At 46.1% G+C, this 25,813-nt stretch overlaps 1 protein-coding gene and 1 pseudogene across 2 annotated transcripts in view; both read right to left on the bottom strand.

Annotated features, from left to right (window-relative positions):
* The window catches only part of SHB (SH2 domain containing adaptor protein B), a 213,081-nt gene that overhangs the window by 90,617 nt on the left and 96,651 nt on the right, over positions 1–25,813 (bottom strand). For both annotated transcript variants that reach the window (XM_054986452.1, XM_054986451.1), the window contains exon 3: positions 6,086–6,301. In XM_054986452.1, the coding sequence (XP_054842427.1) occupies positions 6,086–6,301 (216 nt within the window). The remainder of the gene's footprint in view (positions 1–6,085; positions 6,302–25,813) is intronic.
* On the bottom strand, positions 14,904–15,059 carry LOC129334372 (60S ribosomal protein L39-like; annotated as a pseudogene).

Below are 25,813 nucleotides of genomic sequence, written 5' to 3'. Positions count from 1 at the left end.
AGTTTAAGTACAGTATCAAAACACAATCCCCACCCTCAAGAATGGCTTTGCTGAAGAACGTCTTTGCAACAGCTTCATTGCCCTTCTCCCAGGAATGCAATTAGCGATAAGGGATCATTCTAGCATCCGGTTACATGGTTATGAGTAATAGCAGCATTCATTTTCAGTGAAAGGAAATGGTGTAACATCTCCCACAGGTTCCAAGTCTCTATTTATCCAGAGAACACCAATACCCTTGGGCAGTAACACCCACACCCCATGCCTGTCTGCATCCCGTGGTGCCTCAAGCCAGGGGAGAGCACAGTGGACTATTTCAGAGCACGTGTCTTACATGCAAAAAGTTTCAGGTTCAATGCCAGGCCTCTGCCTGAAGTCCTGGATCGCCAATGCTTGTCAGAATAGACAGAAGTGGGCTAGGATGAACCTACAGTCTGATTCAGTGTCAGGCAGCTTTGTATGTTTATATGTATTCAAGGCATGAGAACATGGTTAGCTCCTCAGATGTTACTGGTCCTTCCACTGTTATTGGAGAGGGGCTGTGGCTCAAGTGGCAGAGCTCTTATTTTGTGTGCAGAAGGTCCCAGGTTCAATCTCCAGGGTCTCCATCATATAACAGGAAATTTGAAAGACCTCTACATAAGACCCTGCCAGTTAAAGTTTAGGGGTTGGAATTCTGACACAGGGTAGTGAGTGCAACCACAAAATGGCTGCCACAAGAGGTAAAGCCATCCACAAAATGGTGGTCACAAGCAGGGAGATGGGTGGCTGCATACCCCCTGCCACTTGGAGAGCTTTAAGTGCAGTGTGGATGTGCCTGAAAAATAGGCTCTGATACATGTACACTTAGTCTTTAAGGTGCTCCATGACTTTTTGTTGTTGTTGTTGCATGAATATGTGTGCTTACGATGGTGATGTGGAACTGCCATATCCAGTCATCTAAACATGGAGCACAGAATTGTGGTTGAAACCACAGAAAGCCACAACACCATCTGCAACGTCACAGAGTCCATCTGGCAGTAACAAATAGCTTAAGATTTCTGCTGCTCTAGCATAGTGGTTAAGTGGTTGGGCTATGAATCAGTACTCTGCTGATTTGAAACCTGCTATGGCCAGGAGCTCAGTATGTGGCCTTGGGTCAGCCACTCCTCTCAGCCCCAGCTGCCCAGCTGTACTGTGGAGATAATAATAACACTGACTTTGTTCACTGCTGCTGCCAGGGACCTCCCCGCCCTGTCATGGAGCCCACTCTGTACTGTGTTTCCTGCCTTGCTGTTTGAGGCTCTGCCAAAGACTCTGTTAGGGGCAGCATTGCCCATGCCTGCTTCCTGCCTCTCTACCAGTATGGACTGTGTACACCAATGCCTGTTTCCTGCCTCCTTGGACACATACCCCACCTGGGCCCAGAGCCATGCCGCTAGCAGCACAGTGCCAGCCGGAGGGACCCTCCGCGAGCCTGGCCAGGCACCCCCTGGTCAGTTCCCACGGGGAGTCTCTTGAAGGATAGTCACTGGGTCTGCCCTCGCCACTAGGCAGCCTGCTAGCCAGCCCGCAAGACGTGCCAAGGAAGAAGCCATGTTCCCAGGCAGCAAAGAACCACCATGGACAGTTTGCTCTGAGGCTGCCATTTCGAGACCAAGCTCCTGTCACGTTCATGGAGCCCAGCCTCACCCTGATATGCATATTGCTGGAAGCCGCCCTGAGATGGAAGCTACATGCCGGCCGCCCAGAACACCTAATGGACGCATGTCAATACAACCACTGCATTCCAGGGCTGATCCCATCAAGACAACTCCAGCTTCCTGACAGATTCAATCAACCCGCCCGGCACTCCCCTCCCCTCCTTCGTCCCCTCTTCCCGAGGTGTCACAATCATACATTCAGACCCTAAAGTGGCCCATTAGCAATAGTTGTAGGACGATCAAGCTTTTGTTTCCCTCCTGAGAACCACATGGAAGGCCCTCGTCTCAGGGTACATTTTTGGGTATTTAAGCAGGCTCTGCCTGCCATGAGGTGCACGTCATTCCTCTCCCAACCCCGAACGGGTGCGCCATTCCTCTCCTGAACCCCGACCGTCACTCTGCGTATCTAGTGCAGGCATTAGATATTGCCCCGCTTCGCTGCTGCGTCTCTGCTTCTCGCCGTGACCAGGTACGTATCGCCCCGCTTCCTCGATCTCAAGTGGGCTTCCTGCTCATGCGAACAGCTCTATTTTTCTACCCTTTATTTCTTAGCTCTTGTATGTATCTTGCTTGTATGTGCTATTGTAGGCATATGCAACATTTCTAGTAAACACGTTTTGTACTGATTAGTCCTTGCCTCTTTATTATGAGAGTAAACCAGATGTACGGACTCTGGCATACATTGGTTAAGATCCGCACTAATTTAACCCAGACTGCGTGCTAATTTCCCCCAGTTTGGTGTAGTGGTTAAGAGCACGGGACTCTAATCTGGAGAGCCGGGTTTGATTCCCCACTCCTCCACTTGAAGCCAGCTGGGTGACCTTGGGCGACTCACAGTTCTCTTGAGCTCTCTTAGCCCCACCCACCTCACAGGGTGATTGTTGTGGGGTAATGATAACACTTTGTAAACCGCTCTGAGTGGACATTAAGTTGTCCTGAAGGGCGGTATATAAATCGAATGTTATTATATTATTATTATAAAATAGCAGTTCTGGTAACGCTGCACTAAGCGGGGTGCTAATCTGTCTAAGAGAGTGGTATCATCGTCGTCGTCATCCCCTTCAGGCCAAATACACTGCCAACCCTCCCTTATATCTACATTCCTTGCCTTGCCTTCTTCGGCCATGAAGCATCATAAGTGCATTCAAGAGACCCATCAGATAATAAGGTTTGAACTGACCAGGCCTTTGCCATGAGAAATGTGATTGCGAGTCTCTTGGAACAGATGCTGAGGTATCTGGACAGCAAGACATAGTATGGCTGACATGCTTTCAAGAAAGGATTCCCCATATCTTTCCACGCTGCCGCATTTTTAAAAAAGAAGTCTCAGTCAAGAGAAAATTGGGATCTACTCTCCACTGCTACTCATCAAAACAACCATATGCCTAACTTTTCACAAGCATTTAAATGAGTAACTGCTTGCAATAGTCTGCAAATGAAAAAAAAAAAAAGAACAAGTTTCTTATTAAAAAGTTAGCAGCCCACGCTATGGGACGTGTACAGCCTATCTACGCTCCCGACTGAATAGCAATTCCGTCTCACCAGGAAACTACGGGAACTGTAATTCTGCATGGGGGTGGAGTGCTAGGGATTCTGAAACAGAGATGGTTAAAATTGGTACAAAGTCAATATAAGACCGCAGGGCAGATATGCCCTCAGAATAGTGGTCAGATTGCTATTTCAACAGCTATTGATAAGCCTCAACAAAAATGACAGAAGCCATATAGATTTCTAGTGAACGGCCTCTCGCCTTGCAATTTTTTTTTAAAGCTACAATTCCCACCCAAATCCCATCTTCCAAGGTCAGGTTTGAGATTCTTCTCAGAGTTTGTTCCATTTAAGGGTACCTGGAGCAAGGACACTTATGCAGTGGCCCTGAGCCTGTCAAACACCCTCCTCTAGGAGGGAAGGCTCACTACCAATGCCTCTATTTACCCAAAGCTTTTCTTCCATGTTCTTCTGATTAATTGCTTCAGCCCACAGATTCAACCACTGCTGTCATCAGGGCTTTTTTTCTAGGAAAAGAGGTGGTGGAACTCAGTGGTGGAACTCAGGACTGCACAATGATGTCACTTTGTGTCAGCTGGAACAAGGGGGGAGTTTTTAAAAGTTTAAATCACCCTTGGTGAAAATGGTCACATGGCCGGTTGGCCCGCCCCCTGATCTCCAGACAGAGGGGAGTTGAGATGGCCCTCCACGCTGCTCAGCGGTGCGGAGGGCAATCGAAACTCCCCTCTGTCTGGAGATCAGGGGTGGGGCCACCGGCCATGTGACCATTTTCAAGAGGTGCTAGAACTCCGTTCCACCACATTCCAGCTGAAAAAAAAGCCCTGGCTGTCATACGAATGCTGGCCAAATGTTACACCACTGAACTTTTTTTACTGCGAATTTCTTTAAGATTTTGAATGCTGCCTCGGATACTGTTCATATAAAAGCAGTTTATTTTTGAAAATGTCTCAACTCAAAGGCTGCACCACGTGATAATGGATAGCAATGTACTGAGAAATTTTGTCCTTTACTTTTTTAAAAAAGAAAAAAAAGTTACATATAGGAAAAATGAACACAGAACACGGCTAGATTCTAAAAATACAGAATATCATGACTCCAGAAAAAGATCTGTTTAGCATGGAGCATGATACATTGCTGTGTCACTGGACTGTTCTTTGACTAACAGAAGTAGCCATATTATCTATTTTGGTCTCTGTCTCCTCAAAACCCATCTGCAGTGGCAACAACGGGGCATTATTTGCCCCTTTTCTATATTCTTCCAGTCTCTGGGGTATTCATATGCTTACTGCAAGTAATAACTGTGATAGACTAGGAAAGAGCCAAGTCACAACACAATGACCTTCTCCTATGGCAGCTTCAGTTGCTGGGCAACTGTCTGGGGTAGAAATTCAATTGTCTGCGATGACCCATCCGGTTGCTGGTGGTTGGGGTATGACGGACCAGTTTCATATATACTCAGGACTACATAACCCATGATCCAAGAAGAATGAGTAGTACTAGTCAAATCAGGGGTGTGACGCTCACTCACACACAAACATACCCTTTATTGCCGCTCCATATGAGACTCAGTTCCTAGATACTCTTTCTTTGTTATATCTAAGTACAGGGACTCCCAACCCCGCCAAGTTTGTAAACCCTGGCCGTTTTCACACGTCTTACTGGCTCCGGTACATTGTGCAAAGCTCCCGCAAGGGCCGCATCTTCCTGGCGCGATTTCTCGGTTCTCACGCGAAATCGCACCAGGAAGACGCTGTCCTTGTGGGATAAGAACATACAGATCTCCTAGATAAAATCTCACTGATTTACAGTGCAATCCTAAGCAGAGTTACTCCAGTCTAAACCGATTGAAATCAAATCCAGTATTTCTGCTTCTAACAGCTATCAGTCAGACAATTCTGACACAACACAGATGTGAAGGTGCTGGCTATTCCAGGCCATTTTTATCTTTCTACTAGAAGTCTCAAGTCATTAGCTTGAGACCTGGTGCAGTGAGAGCCGGTGTGGTGCGGTGGTTAAAGTGCAAGATGAGGATCTGGGAAGGGAGACTCAGGTCTGAATCCCCCCTCTGCCGTGGAAGCTTGCTCGGTGACCTTGAGTGAGTCTAGTCCCAGCCTAACTTACCACCCAGGGTTGTTTTGATGATAAAACGGAAGAGGGGAGACTGATGTTGGTAAACTGCTTTCAGTCCCCACTGGGAATACAAGCAGGGTATAAATACTGAAATCAACAAATAACCAAGTGAGCTTTCTGGGACTAAATTCTCAAGTTGCAGAGCTCTCTTCAGGCCCAGAAAGGAACTGGGATGTGAACTTTAGTCCTGTCTGACACGTGACACTTCCAGATTAGCCACACAATATGAATATTAGGAGCCAGGCAACCAGCAGGACGGCTGGAGGGAGGGGCCTAAGGGTGGGTCCTGGAAGTGATGTAGTGACGTCAGTGACGTATCAGCGTCGGTGGTTCTTTTTTATGTTTCTCCCCCTCGTCTCAAAGACGCTTGCCAGCAGGAGGTCTTCCACCACAGTGGGAGACCTAGCAAGCCTAAGTCCTGTTCTCATCCATACAAAGCAAGAATTTCCACCTACTGCAATTCAGAAGTCACATCAAGATATCCCACCCCACCTCCTTTCTAGCAACAGACTTTGGGAGCAGCAAGTTGGAGAACTCACACACTGCAATACAGATCCATGACCCAGCCCTGACAATCCCCCTTGAGGCGGTTTCTAAACACAGAAGATTCCATTCAGGTAGAACAGCCGAACAGCCGTAAAAGCAAGAAGTCACAGATCGTTACGATGGGAACCATGACATCCCTTGGTCACGTTCCAAAACCCTTCCGTGTCTCTCTCTCTCTCCTCAAAGACAGAGTTGCAAAAATGTGCTCTGGAGGCCCTTACCTGCCAAGGCTGGAATGGTGACCTTGTTCCACTCCCACGGCTGGTCGTATTCATCCGCAGGCCGGTCATCGTCTTGTGGTAACTTGCTCTCTCTCAGGCGCTGACTCACCACACTTTCAGAATCCGACTCCACACCGTTGCCTTCAGGTTCGTAAGGCGTGTCGTACAGCTGGATGTCTTTCGGCTGGGTCTTCACGCTATCTTGCCTCTGGAATTCTGTTGGAAGGTGGAAATATAATCGGGTTCATCCGAGTGCTTGTGGCACACATTATTAAAACCTTACACAGTATACCAAGTACAGGATGAACACAAAAATCCAAACAGTGATGACAACAGAACAGAAAACAGACAGCAAGAAGCTAAAAGGGCCCCAAATTTAACTGCCCTCATGTACAGAAAGTAGACAAGAAGCAGAGAAATGCCTTCAAAACAAGTTTACTAGAATACTTAGTCCTCGCTAGGGGTTGCCAATCCTCAGGTGGGGGCTGGAGTTCTCCCAGAATAATAACTGGTCTCCAGACTACAGAGTTCAGTTAAAATGCTTGCTTTGGAGGGGTGGACTCTACTGCACCCCATCCTTGTTGAGCTCTCTCCCCTCCTCCCTTCCAGGCTCCTTCATGTCAAAACAGAGAATTCCACCAAACCAAACTGAGGCAAGAAGAACCAAAGTGAATCTAGGGGACCAACGAACTCCTCCCTTTCTAGGCTTCACCCCCAGATTTCCAGATCGAAAGATAACAACATTTCGATTTATAATCACCCTGTGAGGTGGGTGGGGCTAAGAGAGATCTGAGAGAGCCATGACTGACCCAAGGTCACCCAGCCGGCTTCAAGCGGAGGAGTGGGGAATCAAACCTGGCTCTCCAGATTAGAGTCCTGCTGCTCTTAACTACTACACCAAACTGGCTCTCAACCAAAATCAACCAAAATATCAAAATAAAATAAAAACAAGAAATACCACTACAATTAAAGCGATAGTTTAGAACAAGCCTGTCTCTTTTGTGACCTAAGAATCCCAACTCGGCACAAGAAGGCCATGCAGATTTGGTGTGCTGACTTTGGTTTGGTGGGTTACAAATTGTGCAGGTCTGAGGAATTGTATCTTGTTAAAAGTTAAAACCAGGGCTTTTTTTCAGGGGGAACGTGGGGGAACGGAGTTCCGGAACCTCTTGAAAATAGTCACACGGCTGGTGGCCCCGCCCCCTGATCTCCAGACAGAGGGGAGTTGAGATTGCCCTGTGGTATCGATGAACAAAGCAGGATTATATGAAATGTGGCATTTGATGCTGAACTTTAAACATGACAGAAAACTAGCCATCTTAGACAATCACAGCAACAAACTGCTTATCCTCCACCAATGCCCCTTAATCCAACTTAATCTTCAAACACACAGTTTCCAAAATTTCACATATAAAATCAGCTTTGGATGCCCCATACTGCTGACTGAGCAGTGTTTGTTAATGTGCAAAAGCACGCACTCCACAGCTGAATAAATATTTTAAATTCCAAGCTGCCTCCATCACACTGTCAATCACCTGGGCGACTGCAGACATGAACTGCAACTGCTATTCTTAGAAATTGATAAAATACAGTACTCCACAATCTGCTTCAAGTCATCTGTATAGGTTATCAATGAATGGGGAAGGATGGGAAGAGATGCTGATTATACCCGAGTTACTGTTTCCAGGCCTTGTAGTTAAAAATTATGGACAGTTACTGGGGCAGCCTTTCATGTTCACACGTACTGAAGTTTTCACAGCAGGGCGACATTGGCTCAAGGGAAACATTAGGTATGGCTAGCCTTAACCCCCTTAAACTTTGGTTAAGATTCCAAGCATATAGCAAAAAGAACAGGGGTCTCATGTTGGTTTTAAAGATGAGCAAGTTTTTATTATACTAAAACATAAAATTTAGTGGAGTACAGCCCGTTTTATCACTTATATGCAGTGGACCCTAATTAGGCAGACAAATACACAAGGTTATGAAAACAGAAGTTCTAAACAGCCGGGTTAAAGAGGGTGCAACTCAGCTTGCCAAAGGTGAGACATGGAATTTGGTAAAATTCAAATATAAGGAAGAAGCGTACAGGAACATTTCACAATAGTAATAGGGAAGTGGTGAGCTCCCCTCACTGGCAGTTTTCAAGAAGAGGCTGGATGAATACTTGTCAGAGATGCTTTAGGCTGATCCTGCACTAGGCAGGGGGTTGGACTAGATGGTCTGTATGGCCCCTTCCAACTCTGTGATTCTATGAAATTAGTCATAACATGGTTTCTCTAGTTTTGCTACAAGGTTAACATCTGTAATGGATGAGAAATCGCAGGTTCTTGTTAAAGATTTAGAAGATTCACACTAGGGCTTCCAGGTCCCCCCGTGGGTGTGGGGGATCCTCTGCTCCCACCTCCACCATCCTGCCACCACTCACCTGGATGGCTGGGGGGAAAGGTGGGTAACAGGCCTCCCTGGCGTGCTCCTGGGGTGGCATGATATCAGCATGCCATCATGGGAATGCTCCTGCACTTTGCAGTGGGGAGATCTGGGCTCTCAACGGGCTGAATTGGGCCTGTTTAGGGTCCAAATTGGCCTGCTGCAAAGTGCAGGAGCACTCCTGGGACAACACAACGACATCCCTTCTGGGAAGTGACCAAGGAAGGTGAGTGCCTGGTCTTCCCTCCCCCGCTCTGCCGGGAGCGTAAGGGGACCTGGCAACCCTCATGCACAAAAATTTCTGGATGAATTCTAATCCAACAGTTTCACAATGGAGTGTCACTTTGAAGTCCTTTTGCTGGACAATAGTGATTGTAGAATTAGCAACACTGTGTCTTGGGGGACTGTAATGTTCTCTCACTGGTTTTCTTTAGAATATATGCATGTAGGTTGCCAAGCCGGGCAACCAGTGGGAGACCGGGGTGGGGGCATCCGTGACTCCGGGAAAACCCAGAAGGGATGTTACGTTTCTCTAGGAATAGTTGGAAACTCAATGGTAAAACCGCAGTTTCCAGCCATTTCTACAAACGACTGACATCGTCTCTGGGTTTTCCTCAAAGTGATGTCATGGCATCAGGACAATGGACCTTGTTTTTAATTTTTCTCCTGTCACTGCTCCGAGCAGCCACAGGAAACCAGAGCTGGGGGCACGAGCCTGACAAACCTGGATGCGTGCCATGTTTGAATTCCATTCAAGCGTGAGCATGAGTGTGTGTGCGTGCATGCACACAAGTGAGATAGAAAATATGTATGTATTTCATCTGACAAAGTGGTCTTTAGTCCACAAAAGCCTGCCAGGATAAAAACTAGTTAGTCTTTTAAGATGCCTGAAGCCAGCTGTTTATTTTTGATGCAAAAGACTAACGCAAATACCCCTCTAAACATGTACAGTAAAACAACTGTTGAACACAGATCTTCTTCCTGGGATGTGCATACAGGGAGGGCTCTTGTGACACCAAAAGAGAACTTCTAATCACCTTGCGAGCAGAAAGGCTGGATACGTGGGGAAGCCACTGTAACTATGATTTCCTCAACAGAGATCTAATGCCGAGCCACGGTTAATGCATATACTGATTTGAAAGCTATAGTTACACATTCCAATTTGCGGTCAAAATAGTTAACTTTGACTTAGGTATTCAGAAGAATCAACCATGGTTAAGGAGAAGAAGCCATGTTAAGGGCTAATGTTTGTGTTCAGTTTCAATTTGAACTAGGAGCAGTAACAGAAAAAGGTTTCTCTGAAAGTGAAATTACAACACGCTTTCCCCAACATAAACCAGAATACTGAAACATCAGCTCCAGGGCTTTTTTTCAGCTGGAATGCGAGGGAACGGAGTTCTGGAACCTCTTGAAAACGGTCACATGGCTGGTGGCCCCGCCCCCTGATCTCCAGAGAGAGGGGAGATTAGATGGCCCTCCGCGCCGCTGAGCGGCGCGGAGGGCAATCTAAACTCCCCTCTGTCTGGAGATCAGGGGGCAGGGCCACCAGCCATGTGACCATTTTCTCCGAGGGCAACCCACTGAGTTCCGCCACCTCTTTCCCCAGAAAAAAAGCCCTGATCAGCTCCATATAGCAGGCAGAACTGGAGCACTTTTTGTTGGTTTTCTCATGAAAGTTGTACGTACATAAACCATCTAATCTTTAAAACACCTCCTGGATTGACCACAGAGTCCCAGCATGTGACTTGGGCGTCTGGCTCTGCAGATTACAAAGCCATAGAGAGTTTTCAGTAAAAGAGGGGAAATTTGGAGGGTATTCCTTACAAGATTTGCAGAGACTGTTTCCAGCTCTGTTTGAACACCTGGGGTCTGTAGCTATTAATATTATGCTTTGATCTACTGAGTCTGATGAAAAAAATATTTTCGGTGAGTAAAATTATGTGCATTAAGGCAATACTAATATAACAACAAAACATGGAATTCAAATTTTCGCAGTATCAAATGACATGCTATTTAGTACTGAAGGTCATTGCAATAGGAAGTATAAACTAGGGGCCTGCCCAGACTTGTTGACTCAAATTCCTTATCCCTTTGTCCCTTGCTGCCCTTCTTACCATTATTTGTATCTCTGCCCTTCTTCTCATTGCCCCACTAGAGAAATCAAAGTTGATTAATCACATGAGCTCCAGTTAATTAACTGATTAAATCTGCATCAATTTCCATATGAATAAACTATACCGCTGAAGGTGGGGGGAAAGCACATGTTTTTAGATAATGGAGACATATGTTCTGAACACAGTTTAGAAGAGGCATTCCCTTGTGTCCACGGAGAGAAATCCTCTTTTAAGATGCCGACTACGGATTTTGTAAATTTCTTGAATTAAGTATTTAAATCTGCTACCTGATTAAATATAGGACACCTTTTTGTTGATGAAACTCATGAGTATTGGGGCAAAATCCCATTGGGAACCCGCCCCCCCCCCTCACATTATGATGATCCAAGGATAGGACAATAATGAGAAGACAGAGAGGAAAACTCCTGTTCAGACTTATCACAGGGAAGTTTTAGCACATACTTTCCGGCAAGAAAAGCAGGAAGAGAAGACAGTGACCAGCATTCAGACATAAAGACAGACCATGGGTGACAGTTAAAACTCTGGAAATCCTCAGAGTCGTATCTTCACCCCATCCTTTCTGTGCAGCCTGGGCATGGAACGCTTCCGAGGGCTAAGCTAGAAGTGACGAATTACCCTTGAATGGCAAGTGAACAGGCTCACGTGTATTCCCTCCCTGTTCACTTGCGCTCCACTTGCACTCCACTCGATCACGACGTGATTGATCACTACGTGATCGAGTGGAGCGCAAGTGAACAGGGAGGAATACATGTGAGTCTGTTCACTTGCCATTCACGTGTAATTCGTCACTTCTAGCTTGGCCCCTAGTTTACAATCGTCTACAAGTTTGTAGCTGTATCTGAACCCAAAAACTATAGTTTGTGGCCTACAAAACTAGGAGTCCATACCAATATTAAAACACTCAGTTTTTTAACCTTGTCTGAATGCAGCCACAAAGGAATCAGAAATATGACACAGATAGGGGTGGCGCCAGGGTTTCTGGTGCCTGCGGCTGCCCCTACATGTGCGCGCATGTAGTGTGCGCGCACCCCCCGGACTGTGTGAGGACGTCACTGTGTGATGATGTCATCACGCAGCAAGCTGGCCCCACTGGCTGGTGGGTAGCTGGGATGGTGCACGGAGGCTGCCCGCGCTCCCAGTCGGGCGCAGCGGGTGGCTGGGGAGGTTCCGCATGCCGCCCCAAATGCCTGCTGTGCCCGTCCTGTGGCTGCTGTGCCCGGCTGGGGGTGTGTGTTGGTGGCAGTGGCGTGGGGCTGGCCGGCTGCTGCAGCTGCGGGCCAGGCACGCCAGCTCCGTGGTACACGCCTCCGCCCCCAGCACCCCCTCCAGTGCCTGCCTCACCGCCTCACTGGTGGTGCCGGCCCTGGACACAGACTCTCATCTCATTTTCTGCAGCAGATTCACATGCACTCTCGGTGCTCACTTGCATAAATTTTCAGGCTGAATTCAAACATCACAAGAAACTGCACTTAAAACTGCAATCAGGCACAGTTTGTTACTTGACTTATGGGTGCTCCTTTCTCCTCAGGTCTCCTCCTTCCTCTGTTGCTTGAAGCGTGTCATCACCGGGGTGCCGAGCACTGGACATATAACATTGGTACTGCTCCAGCTGCATTGGCTGCCAGTGAGTACTGAATCAGACTCAAGGTTTTGGTAATAACCTATAAAGCCCTATGTGGACTGGGACTGGTGCATCTGCGGGACTGCCTCTCCCTATATGTACCCCAGAGGACGCACCAATCTGGCAATAAACATCTATTAATAGTCCCTGGCTCCAGGGATGCCCGCCTGGCCTCAACCAGAGCCAGGGCCTTTTCAGTCCTGGCTCCAACCTGATGGGACGCTCTGTCTAATAAGACCAGGGCCCGGCAGGATCTGTTATCTTTCTGCTGGGCCTGTAAGACGGAGCCATTCCACCAGGCGTATTGTTGGGACTGAGCTGGGCCTCGCCATCTGATTTGGAGGAGAATGCGGCCCTCCCTTTCAGGAGTATCTATCACCAGACTCTGTTATTATTTGCTTATCTGTTTATTTTAGTGACGGTTGGGTGAGAGACTGATAGATTTCTGTGCTGCTGTTGAAATTTTGTAATTCTGTAATTTTAAATATTTATATTGTATCTATTTGTGGTTTTAAATCTTCTTGAAATGTAATGTTTTATTGAAATGTTTATGCAGTGTAATCCACCCGGATTAATCGATGGATCGATGGATCGATCGATCAATCAATCAATCCTGCTTGGCTTGGTGAGGATCCAATTGACCACAGCTTCCGAATGCTTAAGGTCTTAGTGAACTCAATTCCAGTTTGTTCTCCCCAAAGCACCTCGCAACCTCATTCCTCCCGCCTTCATTTTTATCCTCACAATGACCACTTGGTGAGGTGGGGGGGGGGGGGCTGACAGACCGGCCAAAGGTTACCCAACAAGCTTCCATGGCTGAGTGGGAATTTAAACCTGGATTTCCTTGTCCAGCACTCAAACCACTACACAATGCTGCCTTTCAATCATCCTCCATGCACTAGACTCTGGGAGGACAGCAGTAAACTGCATTCATGTCCAATTCTAATTTAACTGCAATGTTTACATCTGAATACAGTCTTACAGTAATGGTAGTTCTCAAAATTTCATTATTATAATTTTAACATGAAATCTGGAAGGGACTCTAAGACTCTAAGGGCTTATAGTTTGGGTCCCACTATTCCTTTAATCTAAATTTGTAATCTGGTTGATCCACCATAAGAATTAGGGGGAAGAAAACCCTCCCCAAAGCTGCATTTAATTTTTCCTGTTCAAGTTACAGTGACCACATTTGCTTTAGAAAGAACAGAAACCAAAGGCACAATTTTGTTAGGTGTTTAGGAAAATATATAAAAGCCTATTGTGAGCAATCTCATTTGAAACCATAGGAGGATGTAAAACAATGCACTATAAATCAAGAGTTTCACAGAATATGGATTGGGACATTTGCTAACCATGCTGGAAGAAGTCCAGAAAAGAAGTCCCTACAAAACACATTAATGTTGCGCCAAGAATTAAGCATAAGCACCCACTCCCATCCTCCTTAGAGGAAGACATTTCTACTACATGTTACGGAAGTCCAGATGACCCATTTAAATGGGGAAAAGCCACTTCCCAGAGCAGGGAAGCAATCTGGAGCAGAGGGCACCCCTTTCACCTACCATTTCCCCACTCCAAGATGCAATGTTAGCCAGGAAGCGTAGTTTTAAAAGGCAGAGCCAAAGGCTCTGTCAATTTCACCTCTCTACAAAGCCAGCAAATATTGCTCCTCAGAGGGTTTGTTAATTTCCTCTTTGCCTCCCTGAAGGGCAAGTGAAATTGACAGCGCCTTTAGACTATTAAAGGACAGAGCTTTTAAACTACACTTCCTGGCTAGCACTGCGTTTCCCTACACTTGAGCATTTTCGTGTAAAATATCTTGTACAGAGAGACTCTCAGATGAGAGCTGGATTGAAATCTTCATTTCAATCTTCATGAAGTCCATTGAATGACTTTGGGTCACACTCTCACGGTCTAATCCACCCAACAGGGTTGTTGTGAGAGCAAATTTGCAGGGGAGGGGAACATGCATGCTACTCTGAGCAACTTGGAGGAAGGGTAAGATAAAAAATAATAGATTTTAAACCCCACAGGGTAGGGGGGAAGCTGGTGGACAGGAATATGGCATAGAATATGACAACGGGAGACAAGGATAAGATGAGGCCACCCCCCCCCATCCCTTGCTTTTCCACTGCTTCTTAGGGCCAAGCTACAAGTGACGAATGACACTTGAACGGCAAGTGAACAGACTCACATATATTCCTCCCTGTTCACATAGTGATCAAGCGGAGTGCAAGTGAATAGGGAGGAATACATGTGAGTCTCTTCACTTGCCGTTCAAGTGTCATTCGTCACTTGTAGCTTGGCCCCTACTTCCCAATGGGAAGCAACTTCTCTACTATTAACCAGTCTGTTGGGCTACTTTGTAAGTATTTGCATGTGATAAGAACTTTGAGCCTGAAAATCATGCAAATTTCAGGGAAAACGTTTTAACATGAGAACAAAGAAGGAAGAGCTGGAACTATTTATTTATTTTTCATCACTCAGTTTTAATTCTTTCAAAATGCCCTTTGTGAAAATAAAGGTTTACAAAAGACATTTGCAATGCGAGTGGTCTTTGAAAACAGGGCTGTGGGAGATTGATAGCAAGGGGCCATCTGAGGCCTCGACACAGGACGAGAGCTGCGGCCGCTTCTCTTTACAGACCTAGCTTGGTCCTTCTCCAGTGCCTCCTTTTGGAGTTGTATCTGATCTTATTGCCAGTTTTCATACGGATCCATTGCGGGATGGGCTGGTTCCGTTTCTGCTTCTTAGCAAGAAACCGCTTGATCTTGAACGTCTAGTGGGAGAACATGGCGAAGACTTGCCCACCGGTCACCACAGTGTTGCAGCGGAAGAGCTACGTTATTTATTTACGTCCACTTTTCTCCCTGAGATTCAAGGTGAGGGAAAAGGCACTAGGAAATGGGAGAGGCAAGCCTGAAACATAGGCGTGTATGCGGGTTGCCAGGTACTTATCTTCTCTGTGTCCCTTGTGCTCGCGTGCTCCCACACCTGCGCCATCATTGTGTAGGAGCAGGAACGCACGCATGCTTCACAGCGGGCTGATGTGGGGCTCAAATGACAGCCTGTTTGGGGCCCGAATCGTCCTGTTTTGAAGCGCGGGTGTGCTCTTGGGGTGGCACGATGATGTCAGTCCCAAGCAGGGCTTTTTTTCTGGGAAAAGAGGGGGTGGAACTCAGTGGGTTGCCCTCAGAGAAAATGGTCACATGGCTGGTGGCCCTGCCCCCTGATCTCCAGACAGAGGGGAGTTGAGATTGCCCTCCACGCGGAGGGCAATCTCAACTCCCCTCTGTCTGGAGATCAGGGGGCGGGGCCACCAGCCATGTGAACATTTTCAAGAGGTTTCGGAACTCCGTTCCACCACGTTCCAGCTGAAAAAAAGCCCTGCTCCCACGCCACCCTGGGAGTACCTTTGGGAGACTTGTCCCCAAGCCTTCTCCCCCCAGTCAGGTGGAGGGTGGCAGGAGGTGGAGGGTGGGAGCAAAGGATCCCCCCGCTCTCAGAGGCAGACTGGTAACTTTGGTGTAGTGGTAAATGACCTCATTTCCATTGTGACACGGAACTGATGGAATGGGTTGGGGGCTGAGTCTCTAAAAATCAGCCCCTAAAACAAGTGAGCATCTTCCAGAAAACTGTGTTTGCTCTTACATGGCAAACTACTGAGAGCACATATGGGACAGAGAGCAAAGTGATGTTATCTCAAACGTCTGAATTCAATTCAAGTTTGCACAACGGATCTTCAAATTGTAGACTTTATTTCTTAGGGCTTTTGGGACCCACCTTTCTCTAACAAAAGACTTCAAGTGGGTAAGAGACAAATGCATAGACCCCATCCGAAGTGACAAACGATCTTCAGGACACAGATTATAACTGTTATTCATTATTGTATTTTGCTCAGTGAATCTCCTTGCTGTTGATTATATTTATTTCACTTGTGCGGTATCTAACCCACCTTGGGTGTCCATGAGAAGAATGGACTATAAATAAATAATAATAATTAATTATAGCAGTGGCCTTGAAACACTCCAGAACCAGGTCTCACTTCGCATGGTACCCACTAAGTTATAAGCAAAAGGTCATGTGATATCAGCCATCAGAACCATGTGACAGGCAGATGACCTCAGTAGGGTCAAGTCCAGTCCCCAAGCAGCAGACCAAGAGAACTCGAGCCTGGAAATAAATTCTGAAGCCAGGAGCCATGTCAGAGAAAGGAACTAGTCAGCTCTCCACCACTCAAAGATTCTGCCTAGCTGCTCCCCCCAGCATACATGCAAAGAGAAGCAAGGAGGCACAGATGCCTTGCTCTTTCTTACCTATGAGTACGAAGCAACAGCAAATTCCAAAAAGCAGCAAAAAAACCCAGTAGGCACGCTCAACCCAGGAGGTGGGGCTCCGGGAAGAAACTTGGGAGTCCAACCCACGGGTTGGACCATGGGCTTAAACAACCAGGGCTTCTCTCACATTCTGAGCATGCCTTGAACCCCCCCCCCCCGACAAAGCCTATTGTGCAGCATCCTGCGCCTCTGAGGCAAAGGGAAAGGGCCTTCGTGCAGATGCTGTTGTCCGTATCACCCATCCGCAGGGTAGCCCTGGGTCATCTATATTCTCTTCAGCCCCAAGTGATGGAAGGGACAGATCATCAGATTGCCTCTCGATGACCCCTTGTTAGTCTTCATCCTAACAAAGCAGCTCCAACCCGTAGCCAGTTCTGGTCTCCACGCACTCAGAAGACAGCTGGGAAATTAACTGAGCACACACCCCGCCTCTCTCACGGCTTCATCTCCACTCCACCTGCTAAAATAGGGAGGGTGTACCACAACACAGAGAGCCGTCCATGCTGTCAACCCAGCTGCAAGGACTGCCCACACAAAAATGACCGGGCCTGTTGGAGCCCTTTGTTCTGGACAAACCCTAACAGAGTTAGCCATGGAGTGCCTGCCTGGATACACCTAGATTTTTGCCATATTTCTGAAGTTAAGTGAAGAAGAACAATCACTGCATGCCAGCTTTGGGATAACACCCCCCCCCACCTCCCCTTTCACCCACTTCTGTTCCTCCCAAACCATTCACACCCCCTTTCTGGTGTCATGTCTGGAAGCTTCTTCGGATGAGACTGGCCTTTTTCCCTTATGTTACAAAAATATTCTGGACAAGGGTGGCATGTTTTTCTTATAAATATACATCTTGGTTCCCAACATTTCTCTCCACTCCGAAGTGAGTGGGAATGAGAATTTAGAAAGGAGCTATAGAGATAAAAGACGCAGTGATCCTGAAGTTGATGGGGCAAAAAACTGGTTTAGGTCCCATCCCGGTTGTGTTTCTGAATGTATCCTTTTTAGCTTCTTACACATATTTGCCTCTCACTCCTCTGGGGAGATGTAAAGTTCTGTGCTCGGAGACACTATTGCACAGATCAGACAGATAACTTAGTCTGTTTCTGAACACAGCAAGAATACATGATGTTTCATACTGCATCCCTGTGTCTTGCCCAACCCTCTACACACAGCCTGCCCTGGGATAATGACAGGCATTTCTTAGTAAACAATCCTGTTTTTTTTTTTTTTAAAGATTCACTTTTCACAGCTGTGGATAAAGACCTTGTAGCCCTTTGTGTCGCATGCAGGCAGCATGCATTCAATTCTGAACGGAGTGTGTGGGAAGGTTTGTGTGCCTCACTGGTATAGGGTAATTAAATACAGACATACATTAACCAGCAGACTAATCAACTGTGCCATGACAAAGCCGGCCTGACTCAACCCTGTGCCAGACTCCAAAGTGAACTGACCCAAATAGATCAGGGCTAAGGAAGACAAATAGAGCTCTACTTTTTGCCCACAGATTCAAAGTTGAAGTCTCACCACTACCTCTTCTCCCATTTTAATCGTTTAATCACTTTCTCTCCTGAGAAAGGGAAAGGAGGGCAAAAGGGGGGGAAAAATTCCTGCTAACTGAGCTTTTGTTTAACTCAATCCGACACTGTTGATAACAGACTGGAAATTAAGCTGCTGTGGAACACGGGCTTCCGAACAGCCAGCCAACGAAATCAATTTCTCGCTAAAGCACGACGGTGGATGTTGATGCCAAAGTTGCTGTTCGCTATTTTTTTCCCCCTTTGGAAGGCATAAAAGTTAGACTTATATAACAGAGTATTAAATATATATATATATATATATAGAGAGAGAGAGAGAGAGAGAGAGAGAGAGAGAGAGAGAGCACTAAATCTAACTTTAGTGTAAACTTGTGATAATACAGTTCTAGCTAAGTGGCGTTATTATAAGTGTGGAAGGAAGACCAGAGGAGGGGGGGAATAATATAGAGATACATAGAAATACATTGCCCCCCCCCACGCCACACCAGGTCTAGCAATATATCAGTCCTCCTTCCACATGGTGGTGGAAGAGAGTGCCCTCAAGTCATAGCTGACTTATGGCGCCCCCTAGTGGGGTTTTCAAGGCAAGAGACTAACACAGGTGGCTGGCCTCTGCCACCCTGGTCCTCGTTGGAGGTCTTCCATTCCATTACTAATCAAGGCCAACCCTGCTTAGCTTCTGAGATCTGACGAGATCAGGCTCACCTGGGCTATCCACACCAGGGCCCTCCTTTTACGTGACAATGCAGTTTTTGATGGTGAAGAGTTGGCTCCCTGTGCAATCAGTAGCTTAAAGTCTGGAAGGGATTGGTGCCTTGCCCCCTCTCGTCCATATGGCAGACTGTAGGCTGCTTACTTGCATCCAGAAAGGTCATGGAAACAGATATGGACTAGTCAAATGATCTCCCAATCCATTGTCTTCTCTCTCTCTTCTTTCAGCAACTTCGTCTGTCCTTAAGCTGCCCTCTAACTGTAATTGGTTGAGCCACGCCAATGTCTCAGAGAGGCTTCAGAGACGCAACAGAATTATGCCCCCCCCCAAAAGCAGGGTGGCACGTTGTGCCTCTGCCTGAGTCCTCTGCTCTGGGCTTGCCTTCTTCCAGCCTAAGAACTGTGACTCACACAGGATACACTGAAGGTAGGCAATTCCTTCTTACATGCTCAAAAAGTAAAAAACATTTCAAGGTGATAAAAGGGACGTGTGCTTCCAATTGTAATTTTGGGGTGGGGGGTCGTGTGCTTCAACTCTCAGAAAACTGAGAAGCATTAAAGAGTTCTTGCCCAGTTCACAGATTCAGGCCACCTGGTTAAAAAAATAATAGTATAGGAAGCAGACAAGAAAAGAATTTTTTCAAAGTAGGAGCGACAGGTTATTCCGGATTTGCTGCTGGGAACCCAGGAAGTAAAAAGAGCCTTTCTTGAGGCGAAAACTGAAGTCTTCAGAGGGAAGTAAAGCATGAGTGAGTCACAGTATCATAGAAGCCTGGCAACAGTTGGCGGGGTGAGGCTGAAAGCAAACTCACTGCAAGCCGGTGGCAACTGACTCCTATTGTGTTCTCAGACTCCCTGTAAGGCCCTCTCCATTTCCCCATAAGTTCTCTGCACAAAGGTTCTGTTAAACAAACAGGTACGCGGAAGATTTCTTGGCTCAGCAGGGCACACGCGCAAAGATGAATTTGTTCATTGTTCCAGAGATCCATGTCGTTTCCAGCTGCTGAATATGGTAGTTTGTTCTATCCCAGCACACACCAAGTAGAGCTTGCTACGTAACTCAAGGATTCCCTAGGGATGTAGTAGAAGCATATTGCTTTGTAAAGTAAAGAAAATAAAAAATACCTCTCCCGCAAAGGTGTGACAAGGACTGAGTGTGATCATTGCCCTCCATGCGAATGTTGCGGGCAGTTAAGCATGGGTTGAAGGGGGAGGAGTATAACAAAGAGAAAGGAAATTGGCTTAATTTAGCCCCGAACACTTTACAACATCTTGGAAGGTTCCGGATTCAATCCCCGGCATCTCTAGTTAAAACGATCAGGTAGCAGAAACACCTCAAACTGAGACCCCTGGGGAGCAGCTGCCCAGTCTGAGTAGACCATTCTGACCTTGACGTAAGTTCCATGTACACAGTTCCAGGTAAATCAGAGATTACTGTGGGGAATAAATACCAAGAGGAAACTCCTGACCCTTCCCCCCACCGTGTTATGATACCAGAAACCTTTAAGGGCTCTGAGAACTTTCAAGCTGAGAGGCGGGAGGCTCAATTAGGAGTGCAGGGATGTGTGTTTCCTCCAACCTGAATCACCTACCAGACCCCCTTGAGGTACAAAGCAAGCAGTGCCCCAAAGAACACACAGTATCCTGGAATTGTGTGTGTGTGTGCACGTGCGTGCACGCATACAGAAAGTTGTGGATGTGCGTCAGAAGTATGAACTTCCCAAACCAGGGCCTATTTCATATCCAGGTTAAAGAGTCCTAACCCCAGTTTAAAAAACCAGCAGCCCTTGTATCTCCTTATAATTACAATAAATACATTAAAAAAAAAAAACCAGCAGCCGAGAATCGCTTAACTGCTGCTGTTCCCATTCAAACAGCAGAGATTCACTTCTGGAAGTGGAGAAAGAACGGCTTCTCATTCTCTTTAACCCAGTGAAAAGGTAGCCCCGTGTTAGGTTTGAATGGAGCAACTTCTCCTCTTCCTACTCATTCACACACTTCACCATAGCAGACCCACTGGGTCACGCTATCTGAATAACCCACTGCAAACCATACAGGGATATTTAATTTGGTGTTAGAACAGCCTGAAGTGAAAATGTTCCAGTGGATGTAATCTGTGACTTTTTGGGAAGGCAGAAAATATTGCTGCTGAATTACTTAGATAAGAGTCATTTCCCTGTACACAAGGTTAAGATATTTTGTTCATTTCCTTTGTTGGAGAACTTGGCTCACCTTCTCCTACAAAGAGAAAGGAAGGCTGCTATAGCACGCAGTGGAAATTCCGTGTCAGTATTTCCCATAATCTTCAGGGAGGAAGCCACCTAAGGAATCAAAAATGTGTGTCACTTCTCTGGTGACTGGGCCAAGAGTACATGGAGCGAACACTGCGGCAGATTGGAAGCCTAATGTGTGAGTTGTACACAAGCCCCAAGAACTGGGCTACCTTGGGAAGCTGTGTACAAACAAAAAAACTAATTGTTAAATGCGTGCAACACAAACTGCTGAAGGACTCTTCCTAGCAGCTGGATGGGTTACATTTGACCCGCGTAGTCAGTTCCAAGTCCTTTTGGTGAGAACATCTTCACTTCTCAGCCCCCAACTTCCTCCCCTGTATTCTTGCGCCTTTTTAGTCCCCTACTCTAATCTATGTTGGTCACTCCGATACCACCCCCCCTTTCCTTGTCCCACTTGCATTTTTGAACCCATGTCCAGAACAGACTCTTTTCACTAACTCACCTCCTTCAAATGCCTCCTGGTCCTTTGGAAAGCCTTAACAGGCTCATCTTTTCAACTAACGCCAACCTCTAAATGAACACATGAAGCTGCTTTGTACCGAGTCAGACCATTGGTCTATCAAAGGTCAGTTCTGCCTACTCAGATTGGCCACTCGCCCAGCCAGGCACCACCCGAGAGTGGCCACTTGCCTGCCCTGGTGCCTGCATGGCCCAGGAGTGGCTGGCCAGCCGCCTGGCCTCCTCCGCTGCGCCACCCGTAAGCGGCTGGCTGGCCGCCCAGCCTCCTCTGCAGCGCCAGGGAGTAGCTGGTCAGCTGCCCGTCCAGAAGTGAGGGGGTGTGACTGCGTGAGGTCTGCATGCACATGCGCTGCTTTTTAAAAAACAGATGAGTGCCGCCCTCTCTGCATTTCTTCATACCCTATCTGGCAGCCCTAGTTGCCATTCATCAACTACAGCCCTGTTCAGCAATGTAGAGACAGATCTGAAACAGTTTATGCAAAAGCAGGAGTTAATGCTTACAAAAAGGCATTTTTTGTTTCATTTTATCATTGTTAAAGAAAAACAATTGTTTGGTTTTGTGTTTTATGCGATAGCATCAACCAAATCTCTTGAAGCATTTTTTTTTGTCCTTCAGTCAGCAACCACATTTGAACAAAGCAACATTTAAAAAAAAACCACAACGAACATTCCATATTAACTCTAAAAGAACTCTGCCTACCAGTTACATTATAATCTTAGAAACAGTTCATGCCCCTTTCTCCTCTTACATAAAGTCAGAAATTATCGCTTTGTTAGAAAAAAATGTGAATAAAAAAAAACCCGACTGTGAAAGCACTCCACGTTGCAGAATAACGTTTCCTGATCATTATCGGCACCCTTTTGCATTCTTGTTTTTCTACAGCCACCACGGGCACCATACTCTAAGAACAACTTGGAGAGACCTATCTGCGCTATTTGAGAGTAAACACGGCTCAAAGGGTCTCCATCTTTTCTTTCTGAAAGAGATCTACATAGTTACTGGAGAGGGGGAGGGGGGTGATGCTGGTGATGGTATGAATCCATGAGTGCGGGACTCTAATCTGGAGAGCCGAGTTTGATTCCCCCCTCCTCCGCTTGAAGCCAGCTGGGTGACCTTGGGTCTGTCACAGCTCTCTCAGAGCTCTCTCAGCCCCACCCAACTCACAGGGTGTCTGTTTGTGGGGATAACATAACACACTTTGTAAATCCCTCTAAGTGGGTGTTAAGTTGTCCTGAAGGCCGGTATATAAATCGAATGTTGTTGCTGCTGTTGATATGTAATATGAGGGTGTAAAATGTAGGGAAATGTTTTTTTAAAAAAGAGCAAGAATATTAGAATAAAAAATAAAACTTCAATATCAGTAATTATATTCCTTAAATCCAATCAGGTCTACAATGATACCCGCCATGGTTAGTGTGTCAGACTAGGATCTGATCTAGGTTCAGATTATCACTCTGCCTCTGGGTGACCTGGCCCAGTCACGTACTCTCAGCCTACCTACTTCACAGGGCTGTTATAAAGATAAAATGGAGAATGCTGTAAGTTACTTTAGGTTCTCAGTGGAGAGAAAAAGTGTGGTATAAATGAAGTAAATAAAACAAAACCATATATTCCAATATTTAAAATTTCTGAACATATTTCAGCTGTGTAGTTCTTTTCAGCAGCTTTGTATTACATTATTCTTGAAATGCTTCATAGCTTTAGATCACATTGATGCAGGCTGGATTATCTTTAACAGAATTTCACTACCAGCTAGCAATAGTGCTCAGCGTGCACGGCCAATTTCCCACCAATCCAACTGAAGCGAGCGCTCATGACACTGGCAGTGTGGGAGGTGAAAGACATGGTTTGTACCAGCCATCATCTTCTGGACCTCCTCGTGGCCAGCTGGGTCCAAAGTGAGCCCCTAAGGGCCCTAGCAATAACTTTGTTACTCCACTTGCTCCCAGAGTCGACAGGCCACATCTCCCACTTTGGTGGGACCCCTCCCACCAGCAACTCAATGCCCCTCCCACTTGCTGGGGAATCAGAGCCCACACCCAGCATATGAGGTCACTTCCAGTTTGTGCTGGTCAATGCACTCTAGTGTTCACCCCAAACTCTGTGGTAAAACCATAAGAGTTCCGGGTGCTCGCTAAAGCATCACCTCGACATGTTGATGTCACTTCTGGTTTGCGCCAGATGTGCTTTTGTGAAGCTGGGGCACATTGGACAGGTAGATCCCCAGTCCCCCAAATTCTTCTGCCGGTTGACAATGTCAGACCAAGTACAACCCTCATCTGCCCCAACCCTGCTTTCATGAGCTAGCAGACGAACGTCTTCACAGGGAGATGCCGCTTTTTTTCAGCACTGAGTCCATCAAGGTTGCCTATTCCAGCCAGCCAGACTCAACTTAATGGAAGCATCACTATGGTTCACAAGCAGCTCAACTACTTACTTATTTAACCACCCCTCCCCTGCCCTGGGTACTCAATTTATAAAGGTTCATGAGGCAGCTCACAGTAATAACAAAAATGCAATAAAAACTATTAAAATTAAATTAACAACAGCCAAACAATGAAAAGCTCAGTAAAATTATCTTAGCCTGTTGTCACACACACAGAGAAGAGGAAAATAAACCTCAAAATAAGCTTCACGCATGAGTGGGCTTTAAGATGTCCTGAAGGGCAGTATATAAATCAAATGTTGCTGTTGTTATTGTTGTTATATTGTTATTGTTACTGTTATTATGACATACAAATTCACTGACAGGAACAGAAAGGCACATGACAGAGCTGCCCGATCCTCTGGTAGGGCATACCCCCGCCCCCCCCGGCCACCTGGCTGGCAGGGGATGGGGGAGGCAGGAAAACAGGCCTTCAAGTTTGGGGCCCAAATCAGCCTGCTGCAAAGTGTGGAAGCGCTCCTAGGCCCTGCATGATGACGTCACATCCGGGAAGTGATGCCATCACATCGTCCCAGGAGCACTCCTACACTTTGTGCGCACACAAAGACACCGAGGAAGGTGAGTGCTGGGTCCTCCCCCTCCTGCCGAGAGGGTAAAGGAACCTTGGCAAACCCAGCACGTGACCATACTGTTATAATTTTTTCTAGTACATTCCAACAATCAGTTTAAGGTTTTATAGCTGATTTTGCCAAGCACAACCCAATATTCTTTTATTTTTTGAAAGGATTTATATCCCACCTCTCAACCTAAACACATTTTTGAGGATGATTACAATATTAATTTAGAACAAATCAGTAGAAATCAACACCCTCCAAAGCAGACATTTTCTTCAGGGAAACTGATCTCTGAAATCTGATCAGGTAATTCCAGAATATTTCTAGGCCCCATCTGAACGTTGGCAACCATAACTGGAACTCAGACGAAGGTCAATCTAGTCCTCTAGCCTGTGATTTCGGTAGAAAACTCTTTGCTTTCTTACATGTCCACCACATATGAAAAAATATCCCTTCTTGTTTGGCACATTTCCAACATACATTTGATGCCCCCTTATACATTCTAACCAATTTTTCAGGAGTCTTATACCAACGATACATAATTTTGTAAAATTTTTCTTTAATACTGGAGCTTAACGTAAATTTCAGCCCTCTTGTCCACATATTTCCCCATTGCTCCATTAATATATCATGTCCACAATTTTTCGCCCATTTAATCATACATTCTTTTACTTGCTCTTCTTCCATCTCTAACCTCAACAAAAGTTTATACATTTTAGAAGTAACATGTTCATCATTTGTAAAAGGGCTATTTCAAATTCAGTTTTAGATTTCTCAAAGTCATAATGACTCTTGTCTAATTTGAATCTCTCCAGAATTTGCATATATGGAAACCACTGACAGGTGTGCCCTTCTGCTGCTAGGTCCTCTCTTGATTTAATTTTAACTTGGTCCTGAGAGAACTCCAATAAATCCTGATAAGTTAACCATTTAGGTGGACTAACCATTTCCCTTCTAAAATGAGCTTCTTGTGATGACAGCCAGAGAGGTATTTTTGAACAAAACCTAAGTTTGTATTTATTCCATACTCTCAGGATTGCACGCCTTACATAATGATTATTAAACTCTACGTTGGCTTTAACTTTGTCATACTATAGATACCCATGCCACCCAAATTTTAGATCATGCCCTTCCAGGTCCAGTAATCGTTTATTCAGAAGATTTTGAAGTTTAAGTTTCAGCTGAAACCAGAGACTTTTCTGTTGGCCTAC

This window comes from Eublepharis macularius, chromosome 8, assembly GCF_028583425.1.
Source record: "Eublepharis macularius isolate TG4126 chromosome 8, MPM_Emac_v1.0, whole genome shotgun sequence".
NCBI classification, from domain to species: domain Eukaryota; kingdom Metazoa; phylum Chordata; class Lepidosauria; order Squamata; family Eublepharidae; genus Eublepharis; species Eublepharis macularius.
The sequence above is the reverse complement of the archived record's forward strand: the minus strand, read 5'-3'. Positions and strand labels throughout refer to the sequence as shown.